The following is an 18,914-nucleotide window of genomic DNA, read 5'->3' on the forward strand; positions in this document are numbered from 1 at the left end:
CTTTATGTGCTTTGGAAACTAGCTTGACCCCCTCCTCTCTTTGGCAGCCCCTCAAATATTGGAACACTGCTATCAGGTGTCCCCTGATCCTTCTCTTCACTAGACTAGCCATGCTCAGTTCCTGCAACTGTTCGTCATATGTTTTAATCTCCAGTCCCCTAATCATTTCAGTTGCTCTTCTCTGCACCTTTTCTAGAATCTTGACATCTTTTTTATAGTGTGGTGACCAAAACTGGATGCAGTACTCCAGGTGTGCTCATATGTTATGACATTACATACATGGTGCAATACCTCTGCCAATAGTGATGAAGGTACTGTTACAAACATTTGATACATTATACCATAACCTGCACTCAAAATATATCTAGTAGGTTTAATGCAAAACTAAGAAGTATGCAAAATGTTCTGAGTTCAAAGCCTTATCCAGGATTTCAAGATGCACTTAGCAATTCTAAACCTAACTGTATGTTCTTTACAGGGAAATCTGGAAGTTGAGAGATCTGAGAAATAGGTAAAACAAAGCTTATTGCTTCACACACACTCCCAGCTTTCCTAGCTCCCCACCCTCACCCCTTTGGTACTTGCCAAACTTTTCTGAAACGAGCTTTTGAACTAAGGCTGTGAGCTCAGACACTGTTCTGACCCTCAGCAGCATGAAGCTGAGTCCTCGTCCCGATAAACCCCTTTTATTTAATATAGAGTGGATTCCTCTCCAGCAAAGTCTTTCCTCTCCCACAGTCTTTCAAGATAGTTCCCAATTACCGACCTTTATCAGGCTTGGAGAGTGGCCAGGCTGGTATCTTTCAGACGCCACAATACTTGGCAAGAATGCAGGAATGAACTAATTGTCTCCTGCAAACACACCTTCCCTTTTGTTCCTCTTTTATTCCCTATGGGAGGGGCCATTCACCACCCAAGTCAACCCTTGTTCCTTAGCTGTTCCCTTCGTCTGGCAACTCTGCGCATGCGCACACTGGAAACAGGCTCCAGCTGTTCGTCTGCCTCACTGACGTCTGACTCCAAAGGCAGCTGATAACAGTCAGATGGCCCTGGCCCCATCTCTGCCTCCGACACAGAGCCCTCGTCAGAGCCTTCCCCAGACTCCAGGACTGGCCCATGTTCCTCCCCAACCTCTTCACTGTCTGAATCTGCTGCCAACTCCGCTGGCCATTGGCAGGCAACAACAGACTCTTGGATACAAAGGATAATCTTAGTTCTTTTCCATTATGGTGAGACATTTCTTCTGTATGTGCATGTACGCACACACATATATATCCGAGGAACAGGGGTATGAAAATATTGGAATTTGAAATGATTGAAGTCCAACTCAGTTGTTTGGAGAGTGTGTTTCATTTCACATTTGAAATGTTCTCCGTACACCAAACAAGCAAATACAATTGGTGCAGCATTGGGACAAATGCTGGAGAATTGAATTTCATTATGTAGTCACTATCTGTAAATTTGAATGTCAAGCTGAAGCAATTTAACTTAGTGGGTATAATCCACCATTGTCTGTTCAAGTATCAACTTGAATGTGTAGGATATTTTGCTTGGTGCATGCATTTTTATTGATACCTCCATGTTCTCTCACACACCCATTTTCAAAACATTTTAAAGTATTTTTCTCTTGACAGTTTATATTCATTGCTCTTAAAGGTAAAAATGCCTTTGAGTCAAGCACAATTGTCAACAACCACAGGGGTGTAGGGCTATCTAAATTACCTTAAAAGATTAACCAAAAGTTAATCTTTTTAAACTTTTGTCATATATGTTTTTATGTTGTACGCCACCCTGAGTCCTTTGGGAGAAGGGCAGCATATAAGTCCAATAAAACCAAACCAAAACTTCCTGATCTTTGATAACGTTGGCTAAGTGCTTGCTACTTGATGGGAATCTTCATTCTTATTATCCCTAAAATATATATTTCTTTTTTAGCTGAACAGCTACTTATTTCCCTGAAACTTTTCTCTCTTTTTCAGTGGTGTATGAACATCGATCAAGACTAGAAAAATCTTTACAAAAAGAAAGGCTCGAACATAAGAAAGCAAAAGAAGGTAAAACATTTCAGATAAATTTTAAAGGATTTTATCAGCTGAGCAATGATGTTTTGTAGTGTAAGAATTCAGATAGGCAATTTAGGGTGGTATGGATTGAAATTGTGTTTTTTTTCAAAAAATGACAGGCTTTTGAATGCTGTTGGTGGTGATGGTTGAGTGAGATTTCCACAGCTATGCAAATAAGAGCTGGTTGTTTTATGGTTTCTTACCACCATCTAGTGGATAAAACTCTGCAACAATTTCTCTGCCAACAGAGACATATTTCATTCAGCAGGTTGGAGCCAAGCACTCAGTCTGGCTGAATTTCTGGTGATTCTATTCTGTCAAAAATGACAATAGGCATGGTTGTAATGCAATTAACAATGAACATTCTGTTGTCTGAAGACTGGATACATATTGAAAAGTCAGGTGCAGACTGAACTACAGGCCTGGCATAGGGATGAGTTAGTCATTTGTGCCCTTTTCTTTGAAACCAAGGAATTTTATCTCTCAGTAAAGCTAAACTGAAAAGAGCTGAAGAAGTTTCTTGGATGAAAATCCAAACGTCTTCAAAAGAAAAAAAAAACAGAAAGTCCAGTTGCCTCCTGAAAAAGCACCTTTGGGACAACCATGACCTGGATGACTGAGAATCTTCATAGACTGAAAACTAGTTTCTTTACACACAAGGATAACTAGATACATATTTGTGTGAATGAACTGCAGTGCTGCATTGTACAACACAATACTATCTGTACCTGGATACCTGGATGCACTCACTTCAAATCTCATGCATTTGTATGAGTTGAATTTAAACCTAGTTCTTATCTATTTTAATGATGACTGAAGTGCTATTGATTTTAACTGGCGCCAAGTGTCCTAATTTGGGTGTGTGTGGGGGGACACTGAGCCACAGGCAGAATCAGTTTCCATATTTATCAGTTCTCAGGTACTGCTAAAGGGTATATGGTAATTGATTGCAGAGAAATTGTGTAAGGCTGAATTACTGTGTGAAATCTTGCCAGTGAAAGGAGTTTGAGATGGAGTTGCCTCCAGAGAGAATAGCTGTGGTTCTGGGGTTTTATTTATGTATATGTTCCTGAAGTTCATTCATTTCTCCCCTTTTTATTTTTGTATTTTAGATTTTCTTGTTTATAAATTAGAAGCACAAGAAACATTAAATAAAGGAAGGGTAAGTCAGCAGAAGTAATTGATAAGTTTTTTTTTTCACGTAAGGATTTTATCAAAGCCTCTACCCTTTGAAAATTCCAAGTATAATGAATAAGATCTAATTGTCTGAATTCTGAATAACTTGAAATATATCTTCACTTCCTGAAAAGGAAAGATTTTAAGCCATGGTGTTCTCCAGGGCTGTAGTACTGGGATTGATGCTTTTAAATATCATAAATGATCTAGAGCGTGCCACCAAATCAACTGTAATTTGGAATTCTGAAAATGTTTTTGGTGGTTTTGCAAAATAGCTGCTTGGAGGGAATGATTTTACCTATTCATAAAAAGTCCCATGGATAACGGAATCAAATGCATAATACTCCTTTTCCAGAATGCTTCCTGTCAGATCCTCAGTCCCTTCTATCCTAAAGTTAATCTTATTTAACCGTTTACTGTTGTGGTGGGTGGGCAGGTGAAGACAATATTGGTCTTCAGCTGTCCAACATTTTGATTTTCTGAAAAAGCATGTAGGAGCCATTGGGAGCCCAGATATATTTTCAGCAATAAGGATTATGCTCAAAGCTTGTATTTTGATTTTGTACAATGTGACAGCTTTACATTTTTAAAAAAATGTAGAAGGTGGGGTGTGGAGCTTGGCAGATGACAAATGAAGTTTCCTCAGAGGCATTGATGCCTCACTAAGAATGCTTGAACTGGAGGAACAATGTCGTTCAAGGTGATAACACATTACTTTCAAAAGTATCATCTGAAATAGAAAAAAAATGTTGTTAAAATGGAAAATTTAGGAGCCCTGGTGGCACAGTGGCTAGAATGCAGAATTGCAGGCTAACTCTGCCCACTGCCTGCAGTTCGACTCTTATCAGCTTAAGATTAACTCAGTCTTCCATCCTGCCAAAGTCAGTAAAATGAGGAGCCAGATTGTTGAGGGCAATATGCTGACGCTGTAAGTCTCTCAGAGGTGCTGTAGAACACTAGGCGCAGTATAATAATCTAAGTGCTATTGCTATTGCTAAAATAATTTTCAAAATGAGCATAAATCCTGCGATGGGGGAGTTTTTAATTGTATGCCTTGAGATCTGAGATGCTAATGATTTCCCAAGAAAATGATCTGGTAATGGAAAAATAAATAAATAACTTCCATGTTGGGGATAATTAGGAATAGAATTGATACTAATTATGTCGATAACAGTTCTCAAAAAGATGCCAACAATAGCAAATGCAAGGAAATTGCTTGTCCTTTTGTAACAATTCTAAACAGGATTTGGGGGGGGGGGCGGTTTGTACTTGTGCCATTCTACAATATGACCCACATTCTTTTTTTACCCTGAAGCATGTTAATCAGTTGTGAGTAGGATCCCTGGATAATTCATGGCATTCATATGAGGGAACAGAGAAATGTGGCAGACAAGCATATGGGCAAGCTTTACAATAAGTCTTCGATGCTGTGGCGTCTTTTTAAATTATTGGATTTCAGCACCAGCATATTCAGTCAGTCTGCAATCCAGATTTGTTTCAGTGTTGTCTTGAAATGCTGGATTTCTACATCCCTGAACCTCCCCAAGTTGGAGACCTCTAGCAATTGAATTCAACACTTCAACACAGCAACTGAGACAAGAAAGTAAAATTTGTTCCCTGTGCACCTCTTGAATTTTCTTGGGAACATTCAAGAACAAGTTTGCAATTTCCATAGCATTCAGAGAAGTGCCATTGCTATGCCAAAAGCAGTTGAGGTCTTATCTAACTATGTGTTTCTTTTTGTTTGTTTGTTTTGCAGCAAGATTCCAATAGCAGATATAGTGCACTGAACGTACAACATCAGATGCTGAAGGTAGATACTTGAGTTGTTGTTAGTTTCCTGGCAAACAAAGGAAATTTTATGTAGAAGCTGTAAAAACGGCCTTGATAAATTTGGCAAAGGCGTTTTACAATCAATGTGGGCATTCCTGCTGGCCCTAAAAACTTTTCCTGAACCATGTGGCTACCCTATGGGTTCAGCAAGGGTGCCCATGCTACATTTGGAGAATCTTTGTCTGCTTAATTTTAGAATATCCATGCCATTAAATGTTAGATTTAACTTGAAAACTGTAGAAGATCTGAAAAACTTGAAATCTCTCAGAAGATCATTCTACCATTGAGCTACCTTCTATTCCCTTATTCAGCTACATAAAATAAGACCACCTCTGTTTTTATCCAGTCTTTAAATAAGAGATGATGGGTGTGTGATGATGAAATTAGGCTTCTATTCCTATTAAGCATTTGTCAAAATCCCCAGTTAAAAAAATCTTTTTTGACTTCAACGCGTCTTCTAGATTTTATGAGAAGGCGGGCTTTCTGATGGCAAAATGTTTTCCATCCAATCATCCCCTCGGATTTCTTTGTACTTTGAAGAAAATTAGATATATTTTTCACATATGAAATCCCCACAAACATTTCATAGGATTGACGTGTGAGTACAGAAAGCAATTGGGTGTAAAGGTTTATGGTTTGAGCTTGACCTTGAGCCAGTCGCTTTCTCTCAGCCCTGGGAAAAGAAGCAATGGCAAATCATTTCTGGGGGGGAAATCCCACCAAAAAAACCTGCAGATGCTTCTGCAGATATTCTCTGAGAATCGGACATGATGGAACAAAAAAAGAAAAAATCAAAATAAAGAAGTAGGCCAGAAATGGTATACTGGGAGCATCTTCATCAACACTGCACACACACACACACACACACACACACACACACACACACACACCGCAACAATCATTGGAGTGATGCTGCATTTGAAAAATAAAAAACAAAATTTGGCAGCTGCATAGATCAAGAAATCCTTGTGCTCTTTTCTTGTTTTGGTTTTGTGCTATGCAGAGCCAGCATGAAGAACTAAAGAAACAGCACTCAGATCTGGAAGATGAACACAAGAGACAGGGAGATGATTTCAACCGAGCAGTTGATGACCACAAGCAGAAATATGTGCAGTTACAGCAAGAAAAGGAGCAGGCGATGTCCAAGTTAAAAGGTATAGAGGGATGCTGCTTAAGTAATTTTGGAATTGGGGAACATAGGCCATCCTGTAGAGCCAGCTCTCATTTGCTAGTTGGTACAAATGAATGAATGAATTAAGTTGGTAGGGATGAATAGGGGACACAGTGGCTCAGTGGCTAAGACACTGACACTGAACTTGTCGATCAGAAGGTTGGCAGTTCGGCAGTTCGAATCCCTAGTGTCGCGCAATGGAGTGAGTTCCCTACTTGTCCCAGCTTCTGCCAACCTAGCAGTTCGAAAGCATGTAAAAATACAAGTAGAAAAATAGGAACCACCTTTGATGGGAAAGTAACAGCGTTCCATGCGCCTTTGGCGTTTAGTCATGCCATCCACATGACCACGGAGACGTCTTCAGACAGCGCTAGCTCTTCAGCTTTGAAACAGATGAGCATCTCCCCCTAGAGTTGGGAACGACTAGCACATATGTGCGAGCGGAACCTTTACCTTTAGAAATGAATTATGGGTTTTTGTAGTTTGATACAGCGGTGGGAGGCATATATTTAGGCAAGACAGGTCTATTCAGATTAGCATTTAGTTAATATTTGAAAACATAAATCAATTAGAATTCCTCCTACGAAGATATGTCTGTTTGAACACTTCTTTACACCGAATTTTAAACAGAATCCATGTACAATCTGCAAGAAGAAAACAGACAATTGAGGAGATCCCACCAGGATATACATACTCAGCTGCAAGATGTGAAGGTAAGATCTTTATCTCCTAAAAAGACATGAGAAAGAGAGAAATACCTCTCTTTTTTTTGCAAAGAGGAATACAAATGTTGCAATGTAACACAATGGGAAAAATGTTTCACCTTTGTGACTTAAGGGAATATAGTAGATTTTTTTTTAAGTACACATTGTAGCATTTTGGAATTGTTCACACAGATCACCCATGCACAGTTTAACATATCATCACTCTACTTCCTGCCCTCTTAATAATTAAAAGGAGAAGGAAACATGTTTCTTGCACATAAACCGTTGCATTTTTGATTTTTTTTTAAAAAAATCAGTAAATTACTAAATAAACCAATATATGCCCTGGTTTTTCCATGTTAAGAAACCATAGTATCCTTTAAGTCACATTTTTGGCTTCCATATATTGCTAGTAGAAATGTGAATTAAATTCTGACTTCCATATGGTTTGCTACACACATACCCATTGCACTTTTCCCTTTTTGAAGTTGGCAGGGTAATGCAGAGTGCAGCACTGCAGTAAGAAAATAATAAGCTAAAGACATTAAAGAGATGAGATAATAAAAGAAGAGGAGATCTACTTAATTCTACTTTATACTAATGCTATTCACTACAGATACTTCTATCCTTTCAAATCCTCTTTGCTTCTACTATATCTGTACGGTATTTCATACTGTGTTCATCATCCATTTCATTCAATTTCTTGGGTGTCTTCTCAACCCATTCATTCTTCCTTCCTGTATGTTTTCTGCTCCATCCACATTCATTTTTTCTTCTCTTATGACTGAGCAACCTCAAGATTTTTCACACAAGTAGTCCTCAACTTATGACAGCAATTGGGAGGAGAATTCCCTTTGCTAGGGATTGCAGTACTAAAACATGACTATATCACTTAGCAGCAGCAATCCCTGCAGTCCTGAATACCATGGTTATTAGGCCAGGTAACTTCCAGCCCGGCTTCCCACAAGCAAAGTCAGTGGGTGTTGTGTCCTGTTGGCCCGGCCCCTCCAGGTGCCGAATCAGAGGAGGAGATGGCGTGGGAGTCAGGGTCAGCATCAAGGCAACCTGAGAGCTCCTGGGGGAAAGGGAATGGAGCTGTTGGAGATAGAGACAGAGATGGAGCCTGGATGGCCCATTAGCCCCCAGATGGAGAGTCAAGAGCCCCCAGGTCTTGAGGTGGCTGATGAGGAAGAGGAGGAACATCTAGGTCCTGTGTCTGACGTGCGGATTTACAGAAGGCAGAGGAGAGGAGAGCAGTGGAAGTCTTATGGGCTGATCTTGGGAAAGGAAGAGCCATCGCTGCTAGCAAAGCTCCACCCTAGCTCTGGGGATAAAAGGCAAGGGGAAGAGGTGAATAGATGTGGCAGACAACTATTTACGTATCTTCTGGATGGATGGACTTGTTAGCCTGCTGTGAGAGAGAGACTTTTTGCCAGGGCTGCTGGCGCTCCTAACAAAGAAATCTTTTGAATTAACTTCAGAGGATTTGTCGTGTTTGGGGAGCTGGGTCAGAAGAGTGGGGAAGCTGAGGTGAAGTTGCAAGTCCCAAATCTTCAGGCAGGTAAAGTGGCTGCTGCAATGTGGAAGACGGAGTAAAGATGCACATGAGGTGTGGCATGGGGAAGATACATGAGGGTGTGAGGGAAGGTCTGAGAGGATGCACAAGGGCAGGAGGGGGTGAGGGAGACTCAGTGGAGGTCAGGTAGGATGCACAAAGATGCAAAGGGAAGTGTGGGTTGGAAGGCTGCCTGGGGTTTTAAGAGACACTGCATAGGTTGGGGACAGTAGGGTTGGAGTGGATGCACAAAGATGTGAGGGGTGACAGAAGAGGCCCTGCATGGGTTGAGGGGGGTGCTGAAGGTACCACACAGGTCAGGGAGCATATGAGAAGATGTGTGGAGACATCAGTCAGGGAGTATGAGAATCTTCTCCTAAGCTGATCATGCTAAACATTCACGATACTTACTTAGTCTTGAGTCTCTGAAGGTTGGAATCTGAAAGTTTTTCTCCACTTGCTTGACTCATTCCCATCCTTGCATTCATACCACCTGTATAATTCACACACACCCCTCCCCTCCCCAGCATTCACTCAGAATGTTGAACAGTTTTTCTCTGAATTCATTCCTCATTTTTTCATTATCACAGTTCACTGGAGCGTAACATGCAGCACTTGCCTATAAATTTCTATTTTCATGTACCCTTAAAACAGTCCACGTAATACTAGCTAGTAGTTTTTGGCATTCAGTTTAATTCTTCTATTCCTAATTGAACTCACACCTTCATGCTCATGCATGTATTCATCAACAGCATTGCACAAGATCAAACTACCTTCGTTCATATCTCTTACAATCCGCTTAGATTCTCAGGCATACAATGTACCTATCTTTCTTTCTTTCATTCATTCCTTTCATTTATTCATTCATCCTCTTCCCTTTTACTCCATTAACATTCCAAGTCTCCAATCTTCCATAAACCATTCTTGTTGCCAAATAGATCATAGATAGTTCACAGATTAATTATCTTAGCTTGTAATTCTCTAAGAATTATGAGCTGCAGAATCAGTTTAAGGCTAGAGTAAAAAGGCAGTATCGTCAGAACACTTGTATGTGTTCAATTTATAAATGCATGGATAAATAAAACATATAAATGTTGCTTATGGAATATTGAAATCAATACAATAATTACACCTGATAGGTTTTTTTAGCAGATGAAGTTCATAGAAATGCCCAATGCATTATTAGATGGTGGAAAGAAACTTCCTTATTTGTTCAGAACCATTTTTCTCCTGAAATGTATGAGGAAATAATTTTTATTGATGGGAAATGAGGAACAATAATTTTCTGTAGAAATTCATGCACAAAACCATTCGTCCTGGGAACAAGCTAGCTGGTATGTTCGATAGGAGAGGATAGGATGTAATAGAAAAATGAATAGAATAGAATAGAATATGTGTGTATGTGTGTGGACAGTATAAAACTAAGATTTCCTCCATGGGATTCATTTTAATTAGGAAATATAACCTATTTAACTTTAGAGGCTGTTTGGGTTCTGATGTATAACGCTAATTAAGAACAGAAAAATCAATTTTAGCATTTTTTCTTGTTAAATCATTTTTTAAAATGATGGCGTATTAAATCGCCCACACTTGACTATAGTCAAGCAGCAAACCTGTTCACTAAAGTTTGTCATTCCTGGTTTATGTCTGTTCTCAATCTATGTTTTCTAGTTGTGACTGCACAAACCCACCCCTCATTTATTAAAGTTTGATAAAATGCAAATTCTGTACACTGTAACCTCATATTAATGAACTTAAATGGCATGAATGAAAACACTGTGTATAATTACATCATTTGTCATAAATGGCATAATCTATGTCACGCATAACAATGGTGCCGGAGATAACATACCCTTTGATTTAATAGTGAGAAGCAAGAAAGAGCCACTCCTTTTAATTTACCTGTTAAACCGAGGCTTTGCTGTATATTTAATAAAAGCAAGGTTAAAAAGCAAGTGAGAAGTCAACGCTTGACAGCCTCCTTAAGAAATATCTTCTAAGCTTTGAAGAAACACCTGGGCTCACATTTAATGTGGTATTTTCTTTTGTGTAGTTTCAGCATAAGAATTTAATCTCCCAACACAACCAGCTTGTAATGACACTGGAAGAACACAAGAGCGCACTAAAAGCTGCGCAGGTCAGCCACCAGATCGGCATTGCGTTAGCAGTGGTGGTTTTCTTTTTGCTTCTAATATTTCTTGCTTCTTTTTTTCCTGCTGTCTGTAACTTTTATGCATGCAAACCTGGGTTCTCTCATTAATAACCAGCTGCCCTCTGGGGCAAGATCTGCATGCCTAGAAGGATTTCTGCTATACCAGAATTGCGGAGTTAAGAAATCAGTGCCAAACTATTTATTATTATTATTATTACAGCTCCAGTAATGTTCAGGTAGTCTTCGACCTACGACCCCAATTGAGCCCACCATTTCTGTTGCTAAGTGAGGCAGTTGTTACGTGACTTTTGCCCCATTTTACGACCTTTCTTGCCATATTTGTTAAGTGAATCACTACAGCTGTATGATCTTGAGACTGTAGAGACTTTAGAAATCATTTTGCAAGACTGAATACCTTCTCCCAATCTTCTCGTTTTATTGTGAATCTGGTGGGGCGGGCTGTTGAGATGTTTCCAGAACCCATAGCTAATGTTATGCCCGGTTCAAAGAACCTCCAAATCCCAACCCTGGTTGGCCTCTCCCCGCCCTCCCCTCCCAGGAGTCTCCACACGGCCTGTTTTGGATGCGAGATAAATGCAGGGCTCGCACAGAGGCTCATGGAGTGGCGGGGGGGGGAGGAGAAATGGACCTCCCAGAAGTTCTGGAAGGCCGGAAATGGACCCTCCGGAGCCCGGGGGGAAATAGTGTTCGTCCTCCCGGAGGCTCGAGGAAAGCCTCTGGAGCCTGAGGAGGGTGAAAATGTCCCCCGTCACCGTGGTGCAGGAGGCCGAGTAGGCCACACCCAACATGGCCACGCCCACCTAGTAACCGAGCAGGGAACCTGTTGCTGAAATTTTTAAAGCCCACCCCTGGATGTTTCCTGATATTAGTCTCTTGGAATAGATTCAGCCCTCCCTGTATCCAGCTGTTGCTTGGGTAGTGATTCTTCCTCTGTCCTTCAAGGTCATTCCCTATTCAATCTCCTCTGAGAGTTAGATTCTGCCTCATTTCTGCCAGAGCTGTAGCTAGGTAATTTACACCTGAATATTTCTTACCTAAGAGTAACTATGCTGTTACCCTGAGGCAAGATGGGCTGTTACAATAGGTTTTACAAATAAATAAATGTGGTTGAAGGGAAGAAAAAATAAAAGGAGCAGCATACCTAATCTACTGACCCAAAGTATTAAATATGAGCAAAACTAAAGCCAAGGGAGCTTTAATAAGTCCTTGGATCAGGCTGGGGAGCCAGACAGTGTCCTCGCCTGCTCTTGTGGCCTCCCATCTCCCATTGTATCTTCCTCAACCCATTGTAACCATAGTGAAAGCTGTTTTGATGAACAGATTGTAGTTTGTTTTGTGTGTCTATATATGATTTGAATTTCAAAAAAGGGGACAAAATATAAACAGAAAGCCACAGGAAAGAAAATCCTTATCTGTTTTGCTTTGCTTTGTCCATATCATCTCTTCTTAGGTATAACATCTTTTTTCCCCTCCCTTGAGGGAGAACCGACATGGCAGGTCTGCGTATCTTTGTACCCTGAAACAAGTCTCAGGGCTCAGAAGTGTCCCTTGAACAGAGCATATCTCCTTGGCTTCCCAGTTGATGCCAATTCCATTGCCTCTGCTTTAGCAGCAAAGGCTGGTCCTGGTACTTTTCCTGCGTTTGGATTAAAAGTCTTCTATTTGGCATTAAGCTAAAAACTGTCATCACCAACATCATCAGAGCCTTTTCAAAAGCCTTTAAGGTTTAATTTCCTATCAGCTGCTGACTGGAGATGAGTGCTTTTCATGCCAGGAAGTGGATGAGGAGAGGGAAACTTGCTGGTGTGGTGGACTATATGGAGAAGCATCACGGCTCTCTGGTTTAGGAACTCTATTGCAGTTGCTTCCTCAACATCTAGTTTTGGTCACCATGATATAAAAAGCAGCTGAGACTCTAGAAAGAGTGCAGAGAAGAGCAACGAAGATGATTAAGGGACTGGAGGCTAAAACCTATGAAGAACAACTTCAGGAATTGGGTAGATCTAGTTTAATGAAAATAAGAACTAGGGGCACTTGCAGTGTTCCAGTATTTGAGGGGTACCACAAAGAAGACGGGGTTAACTTATTTTCAAAAGTACCTGAAGTAGTGGATTAATCAAGGAGAAATTTCATGACATAACAATTCACCAGTAGAACACGTTGCCTCCAGAAGTTGTGGTTGTTCTAACACTGGACATTTTTAAGAACAGATTAGACAACCATTTGTCTAAAACTGTGTAGGGTTTTCTTTCTATCAAGGTAGTGATGCAGTTGTTGTTGTTTTGTTTTTAAAAAATTATTTAAATGACTATCTACTTGGCAATTAAGTTAGTGAAAATTATTTTATTTTTATCTATGTAGTTTTAGAATTCCTTCCCATGCTCTCTGACAGTGATAATTTCAATGGATATTTTACAGTGAAAGATAGGCCCAATTTAATGTTTGCTAGATAGATGGTGATTGTGGACCCTCATATTTTGTATAGCAATGGCAATAGCTATTTAGATTTATATACAGTGATTTACAGCCCTGTCTAAGCGGTTTACAGAGTCAGCACATTGCCCCCCCCCCCCCGCTCAACAGTCTGGCTTCTCATTTTACCGACCTTGGAAGTATGGAGGGCTGAGTAGTCTTGAGCCAGTGAGAATTGAACTCTTGGCAGTGAGCTGAATTAGCCTGCAATTTTACATTCTAAGTACTGCGTCATCACGTCTCTTAGCCACAGGTATAACACAGACATATTGCAGAAAGCCAATAATCACTCTATTCCATTCACTCAGTCATGTCTTCCTTTCTGTGAGGCTATTAAAATTAACTCCACATGCAGCCTTCGTCACATGGATTTACAGGGAGTTTTGAACTAGATGGTGTCTATTGGTGTGGCTCCATCACCAGGTCTTGCTCTTGTGACCTAGTAATTGTGCTGGAGAATGATGAGTAGTTTGTTTCAAGGAGCTATTCTGTCATTTCTCTCTCTCTCTCTCTCTCTCTCTCTCTTTCTCTTTCTCTCTTTCTCTCTTTCTCTCTCTTCCCCCTCTCTTTCTTTCTCTCTTTGTCTCTCTTTCTTTCTCTCTTTGTCTCTCTCTCTTTGTCTCTCTCTCTTTCTCTCTCTCTTTTTCTTTCTCTCTCTTTGTCTCTCTCTCTTTCTTCCTCTCTCTTTCCCTCTCTCTCTCTCTTTCTCTCTCGCTTTGTCTCTGTCTCTGTCTCTCTGTCTGTCTCTCTCTCTCTCCATATTTTATCAAGAGTCACTCTTTTTAAACACTATAGACAGCAGCAAGCTGAATTTAGCAGGGTAATATTTCCCAATCTCCTACTCTGCAGATTCTTTCCAAGAGTCCCCAAGACATCCTAGGGTTGATCCATTCTTAAACAAACACTTTTGTTAAAAAAAAGGGAAGCCTATCCTTACGGGCAACTGAACAAGACAATCCTTCCTTCCTCCCTCCCTCCCTCCCTTCCCCTTCCCCTTCCTTCTTTCCTTCCTTCCTCCCTCCATCCCTTCCCCTCCCTCCCTCCATCCCTCCTCCCTTCTTTCCTTCTCTTCTTCTTTCCTTCCTTCCTTCCCTTCCTCCCTCCTTTTTATTTTATTCCATGATGCTTTCTATTTGTGGGTGGGTTTTTTTTCCTTCCCAAAGATTGAAGGAAGATGTAATAATTCACTACTGACAGTTTCTTCTTCTGCGTGGCATGAAAAACTAATCCCCTTTCTGAGCTATGGGGATTTTCTGCTAGACTTTGCATGTCTGCTGTAATGTATTAAACTGATGCACTCTGCCGCATAGAAAGATGTAGCACATGGACATTTTTGATCAAATGTGCATGTTTAGTTAAAATACCTGCATCAGCTCGGAGCCTCTTGCTTCCCTGCATTTATTACTGAGACCAGCTTCTCTGTCAGTGAAATCTAATGGTTACATTTGATTTCTAGTCTCAGGTGGAAGAATACAGGCAGTTGAAGGACACCTTAAAAAAGATGCCCAGTTTCCAGAAACCTGAAAAATTTGAGTCGCCACATGGTTTGCCTGCGACACCTGTGCCTTCTCCTCTGAGTGATTCCAAAACACAGGGCACAGATGCCGCTAAAGAGCAAAAAGAGGTAATATGAAATGACTGTATTAAGGCAAAGCAATCGTATTTAATCATCATCATGGTTATTAGCATTGATACAGTGCTCTGAACATTACTGCAGCAGTAGTCCATGTAACAATCCTATTAAAAAGGTCGCTGTTATCATTTCAAAGGGCAGGAGAAGAGAAGCTGAGCAGGACAAATGATTTAATCTAGATATCACATTAAAACACAGTTTAAAAAAAAAAACCTCGAATAGTGCTTTCCTAAGTAGTTTCCTAAGATATCCTCAGCCAGGATATGAAAATTGGAATTCCTTCTGACAAGGAATTATGATCATTATGGCAATGGCAGCCTCCTACTATGATAAAGGACACTTACTTTATTCTAGCAGTTATTTAATAAACATCAGAACATTGGCCATAATAAGGATCTGATTTACAGCCAAGGCTAATATTGGAATCTGTTCTTGCTTCCAGAGCTCCCTGTTGAGATAGTTGAAGAATTGCTTAAAAATGAAACTCCTCCACATCTGAGGAGGGGAAGGAATAATACAAATTAAGAAAAGTACTTTCAGTTGCAGGATCTGATGTATTTCTTCATTTTCTGTGGCTGTGTCCTCCCTCTTCAGATGTAGGCAGGCCACAAACCGCTTCTGGATTAGAGGAAATTTTGGAGAAGAATAGAAGCTTCTGGCAAATTCTTGAACCAGATTCCAACTTCATCAATGTCCCCGATCCCTATTCCTTTGTTCCAGGCATATAAATTAGAAGTAAACCAGATTTCCAAATTGCAGAACACATGTATAACAAGGACAGTCTCCGATGGTTTGGCGGAAGCCTGTGATTACAGGAGAAAAATATACACACTATATTGCCAAAAGTATTTGCTCACCTGCCTTTACTCGCATATGAATTTACTGTAAGTGACCTCCCATTCCTAATCCATAAGGTTCAATATGACATTGGTCTACCCTTTGCAGCTATAACAGCTTCAGCTCTTCTGGGAAGCCTGTCCACAAGGTTCAGGAGTGTGTTTATGGGAATTTTTGACCATTCTTCCAGAAGCGCATTTGTGAGGTCACACACTGATGTTGGACGAGTTTACGTGGCCTACCACTTCGTGGCTGAGTTGCTGTCGTTCTCAAACACTTCCATGTTCTTATAATACAGCTGACAGTTGACTGCAATATTTAGGAGTGAGGAAATTTCACGACTGGATTTGTTGCACAGGTGGCATCCTATCACAGTTCCATGCTGGAATTCACTGAGCTCCTGAGAGCGACCCATTCTTTCACCAATGTTTGTAAAAACAGTCTGCATGCCTAGATACTTTATTTTATACACTTGTGGCCATGGAAGTGATTGGAACACCTGATTCTGATTATTTGGATGGGTGAGAGAATACTTTTGGCAATATAGTGTATTTTGGAGTGAGGGTAGAAAAATCTTGAAAATGAACAGCAGGATAAAACATATCAGAAACTGCCACTTGGCAGCTGAGTACAATCTTTGACAACAGAAAATGACAATTAGGACTATCTTAAGTAAAGGTTGTCTGTCTGACTAGAATTTCGACATCGTCTATCCTAAAGTGTGTTCCAAGACCAATTTGCCAGTTTTACATTGGTCATTTTGAGTAATTTGACCTGACTCCATTTTTATACAAATGGCTTGAATTAAACATTGTACATTTTTCACATCATAGTGCATTTCACACCAGTAGGTCTATCGGCATGTACAGTATCCTAATCATCCTGACTAGGGTTAGTCAGACTCAATGCACCCCAAATGTAGTTGTATTCCTTTTTTATACTTGCGAATAATTTTTATTAAGGGTTTTAATTACAATAGTAAAATCTAATACAAAAGAAAGAAGACTAGAAAGAATGAATGAAAAGTGCAAGGAAGAAGAAAAAAATAGAAAGGAAATTAAATGCCTATGGAGATTCTCAGTCATCCAGGTCAGAGTTGTCCCAGAGGTGCTTTTTCAAGAGGCAACTGGACTTTCTGGGGTTTTTTTTTTTTTGAAGATGTTTCAGAGTTGAAGTAGCTTCTTGGATGAGAAGTGAAATGTCTTCAAAGAAAAACCAGAAAGTTTAGTTGCCTCTTGAACAAGCATCTTTGAGAGAAAGAAAAGTAGAAATATAATCGAGAGAGAGAGAGAGAGAAAGAAATATGTAAAGTGACTTCCAATCTTCATCACAAGTACTGTTTAAACCAATTTTGAAACTCTGTACCCCCTCTTATTTTACAACCAAAGTTCTCTTTATCCCATATCCCATCTCTTATAGACAAATCCATAAAGCATTGACCTTTTCAGGCCTTGGATCGGCAAAAAATGTCCATTAAGACAGTGTTTTTCAACCTTGGCAACTTGAAGTCCGGACATCTTCAAGTTGCCAAGGTTGAAAAACACTGCATTAAGGATACCAGTTCCAGACAAAGTGATAGGGCAGTTGTAGTAGAGAACACGTAGACGACATCCATTTTTACTCTAACCGGGTTAGGTAGGACAAATTCAACTTTATAAGTATAGCAATAAGAATTGAAGAATTTAACTACAGTGGTACCTTGGTTTCACCTTGGTACTCAAGTGCCTTGGAACTCATCAAATTTGGTACTCAATGAATTTTTATGCAAAATCTTCATCCCGATACTCATCTGACAAGCTAGAATTTGTCAGGGTTTCCTTATGACTCACTCTATTATTCCTTATGGGCGGGGGGGGGGAATTGCTTGGTACTCAATGTTTGTGGTAATCATTGCGCCTCCTGGAACCAATTAACAGTAAGTACCGAGGTACCACTGTACAGTGGAATTGTTAGATCGACATAGGGTGAAAGGACAGTGGTGCAATATGATTTCTAGATGTTCAGATTTTCAGTTATGGAAAAACATTGGTGTCATCTGGGGACGGCTGCTTGCATTTCCAGCATTACGATGTAGGACACATTTTGTGATGTGTCTCCAAAGTATAAAAAAATCCAGCAGAAAGCTGTCAGAAATGGCCAGTCTTTATTTCAAATGAAATAAAACATAAATATTCATTAAAAAAAGCTTTCTGTGGGGATTTTCATGTTTACTGAGCTTGATTTCCTTTTTGCAAATGTCACAATTAATGAAATGTTTGCAAGAAAAAAAGCACCAGCTTTGTGAATATAAGGATTCCAACTTTTTAACCCTAAAATACACATAATCACTTTGTACCTTGTTTAGACAAACCAGGGGGTCTTCTACAGTACGTGTTTCATGTCAGAATAGTAAGTCAGCATGGGCTGTGTTAAGTCATAGCCCAGAATAACTTACAAGGTAATAGATATTTCAAGAACAAAGCAGCATGGTATACCAATACACATAGAAGTAGCCCACACTTACCAACCACAGTTGGAACTAGCAACTCAACTGCTAAGCGGCACAGTCGTTAAATGAAGCATCACACAATGATACTGACTTGTAACGTCAATTTTGGATGTAGTGAATTACCTCAGTTCATTAAGTGCGACATCACATGTGCTTGCCATTGCATAATTCATGCAATGGCAAGCACATGTGCCATTGAAACTACTTGAAGCAGTAGTTTGCCTTCCATCCTAGCCAAGTGACAGAATCTGGATACGTTATCTGAGATGTCTATTTCCCAGATCAGCTACTAGATAGTTATCCTCCAGCCTGCCTAGATATGTTATAGATGGGGAAGTACAGAAAGTCCAAATGTATGTATAAAAGAGACAACAGGGCAATACACGACTGACAGTTTGGAGTTCTTCTCACCACATAAGCAGAGGTGGAGGTTTAAGATTGCAAAATCTGCCCTCCCAAAGGAAGAAAAGTGAGATGGTATTACCACGAGACAGTGTAGAAGAATTTCTGATCTAGGGGGATGTGATGTTAAATAAACAATGGCGGGACTTCTCCCTGAAGTGAAATTAGTGAAGCTTGGCTGAAATACAAGTAGTCCTTGACTTATGACCACAATTGAGTCTGGAATTTTGATTGTCCATTGTCATGACCATTAAGCAAGACACCCACATGGCTGTCTCACTCAATGACCACGATCCTAGCACTCCCCATGCCTCAAGAGGTGGGGGAGGCCTTGGCAGTCTTGATAGCCACAGGATATGGAAATCTGCCAGTAGTATGCTGGCCTCCCCAACACCACTTCTGAAAAG

The 18,914-nt window shown here is 40.2% G+C and overlaps 1 protein-coding gene across 1 annotated transcript in view; it reads left to right on the forward strand.

Annotated features, from left to right (window-relative positions):
* Positions 1-18,914, forward strand: part of GOLIM4 (golgi integral membrane protein 4) — a 74,103-nt gene that overhangs the window by 21,545 nt on the left and 33,644 nt on the right. The window contains exons 2-8 of the mRNA XM_087725292.1: positions 1,980-2,054; positions 3,176-3,225; positions 4,999-5,052; positions 6,076-6,226; positions 6,874-6,956; positions 10,556-10,639; positions 14,604-14,771. Coding sequence (XP_087581418.1) covers positions 1,980-2,054; positions 3,176-3,225; positions 4,999-5,052; positions 6,076-6,226; positions 6,874-6,956; positions 10,556-10,639; positions 14,604-14,771 — 665 coding nt within the window. The remainder of the gene's footprint in view (positions 1-1,979; positions 2,055-3,175; positions 3,226-4,998; positions 5,053-6,075; positions 6,227-6,873; positions 6,957-10,555; positions 10,640-14,603; positions 14,772-18,914) is intronic.

The sequence above is a fragment of the Thamnophis sirtalis genome, unplaced genomic scaffold, assembly GCF_051295495.1.
Source record: "Thamnophis sirtalis isolate CommonGarterSnake01/CBP01778 unplaced genomic scaffold, rThaSir2_p1.2 scaffold_11, whole genome shotgun sequence".
In the NCBI taxonomy this organism is placed as follows: Eukaryota; Metazoa; Chordata; class Lepidosauria; order Squamata; family Natricidae; genus Thamnophis; species Thamnophis sirtalis.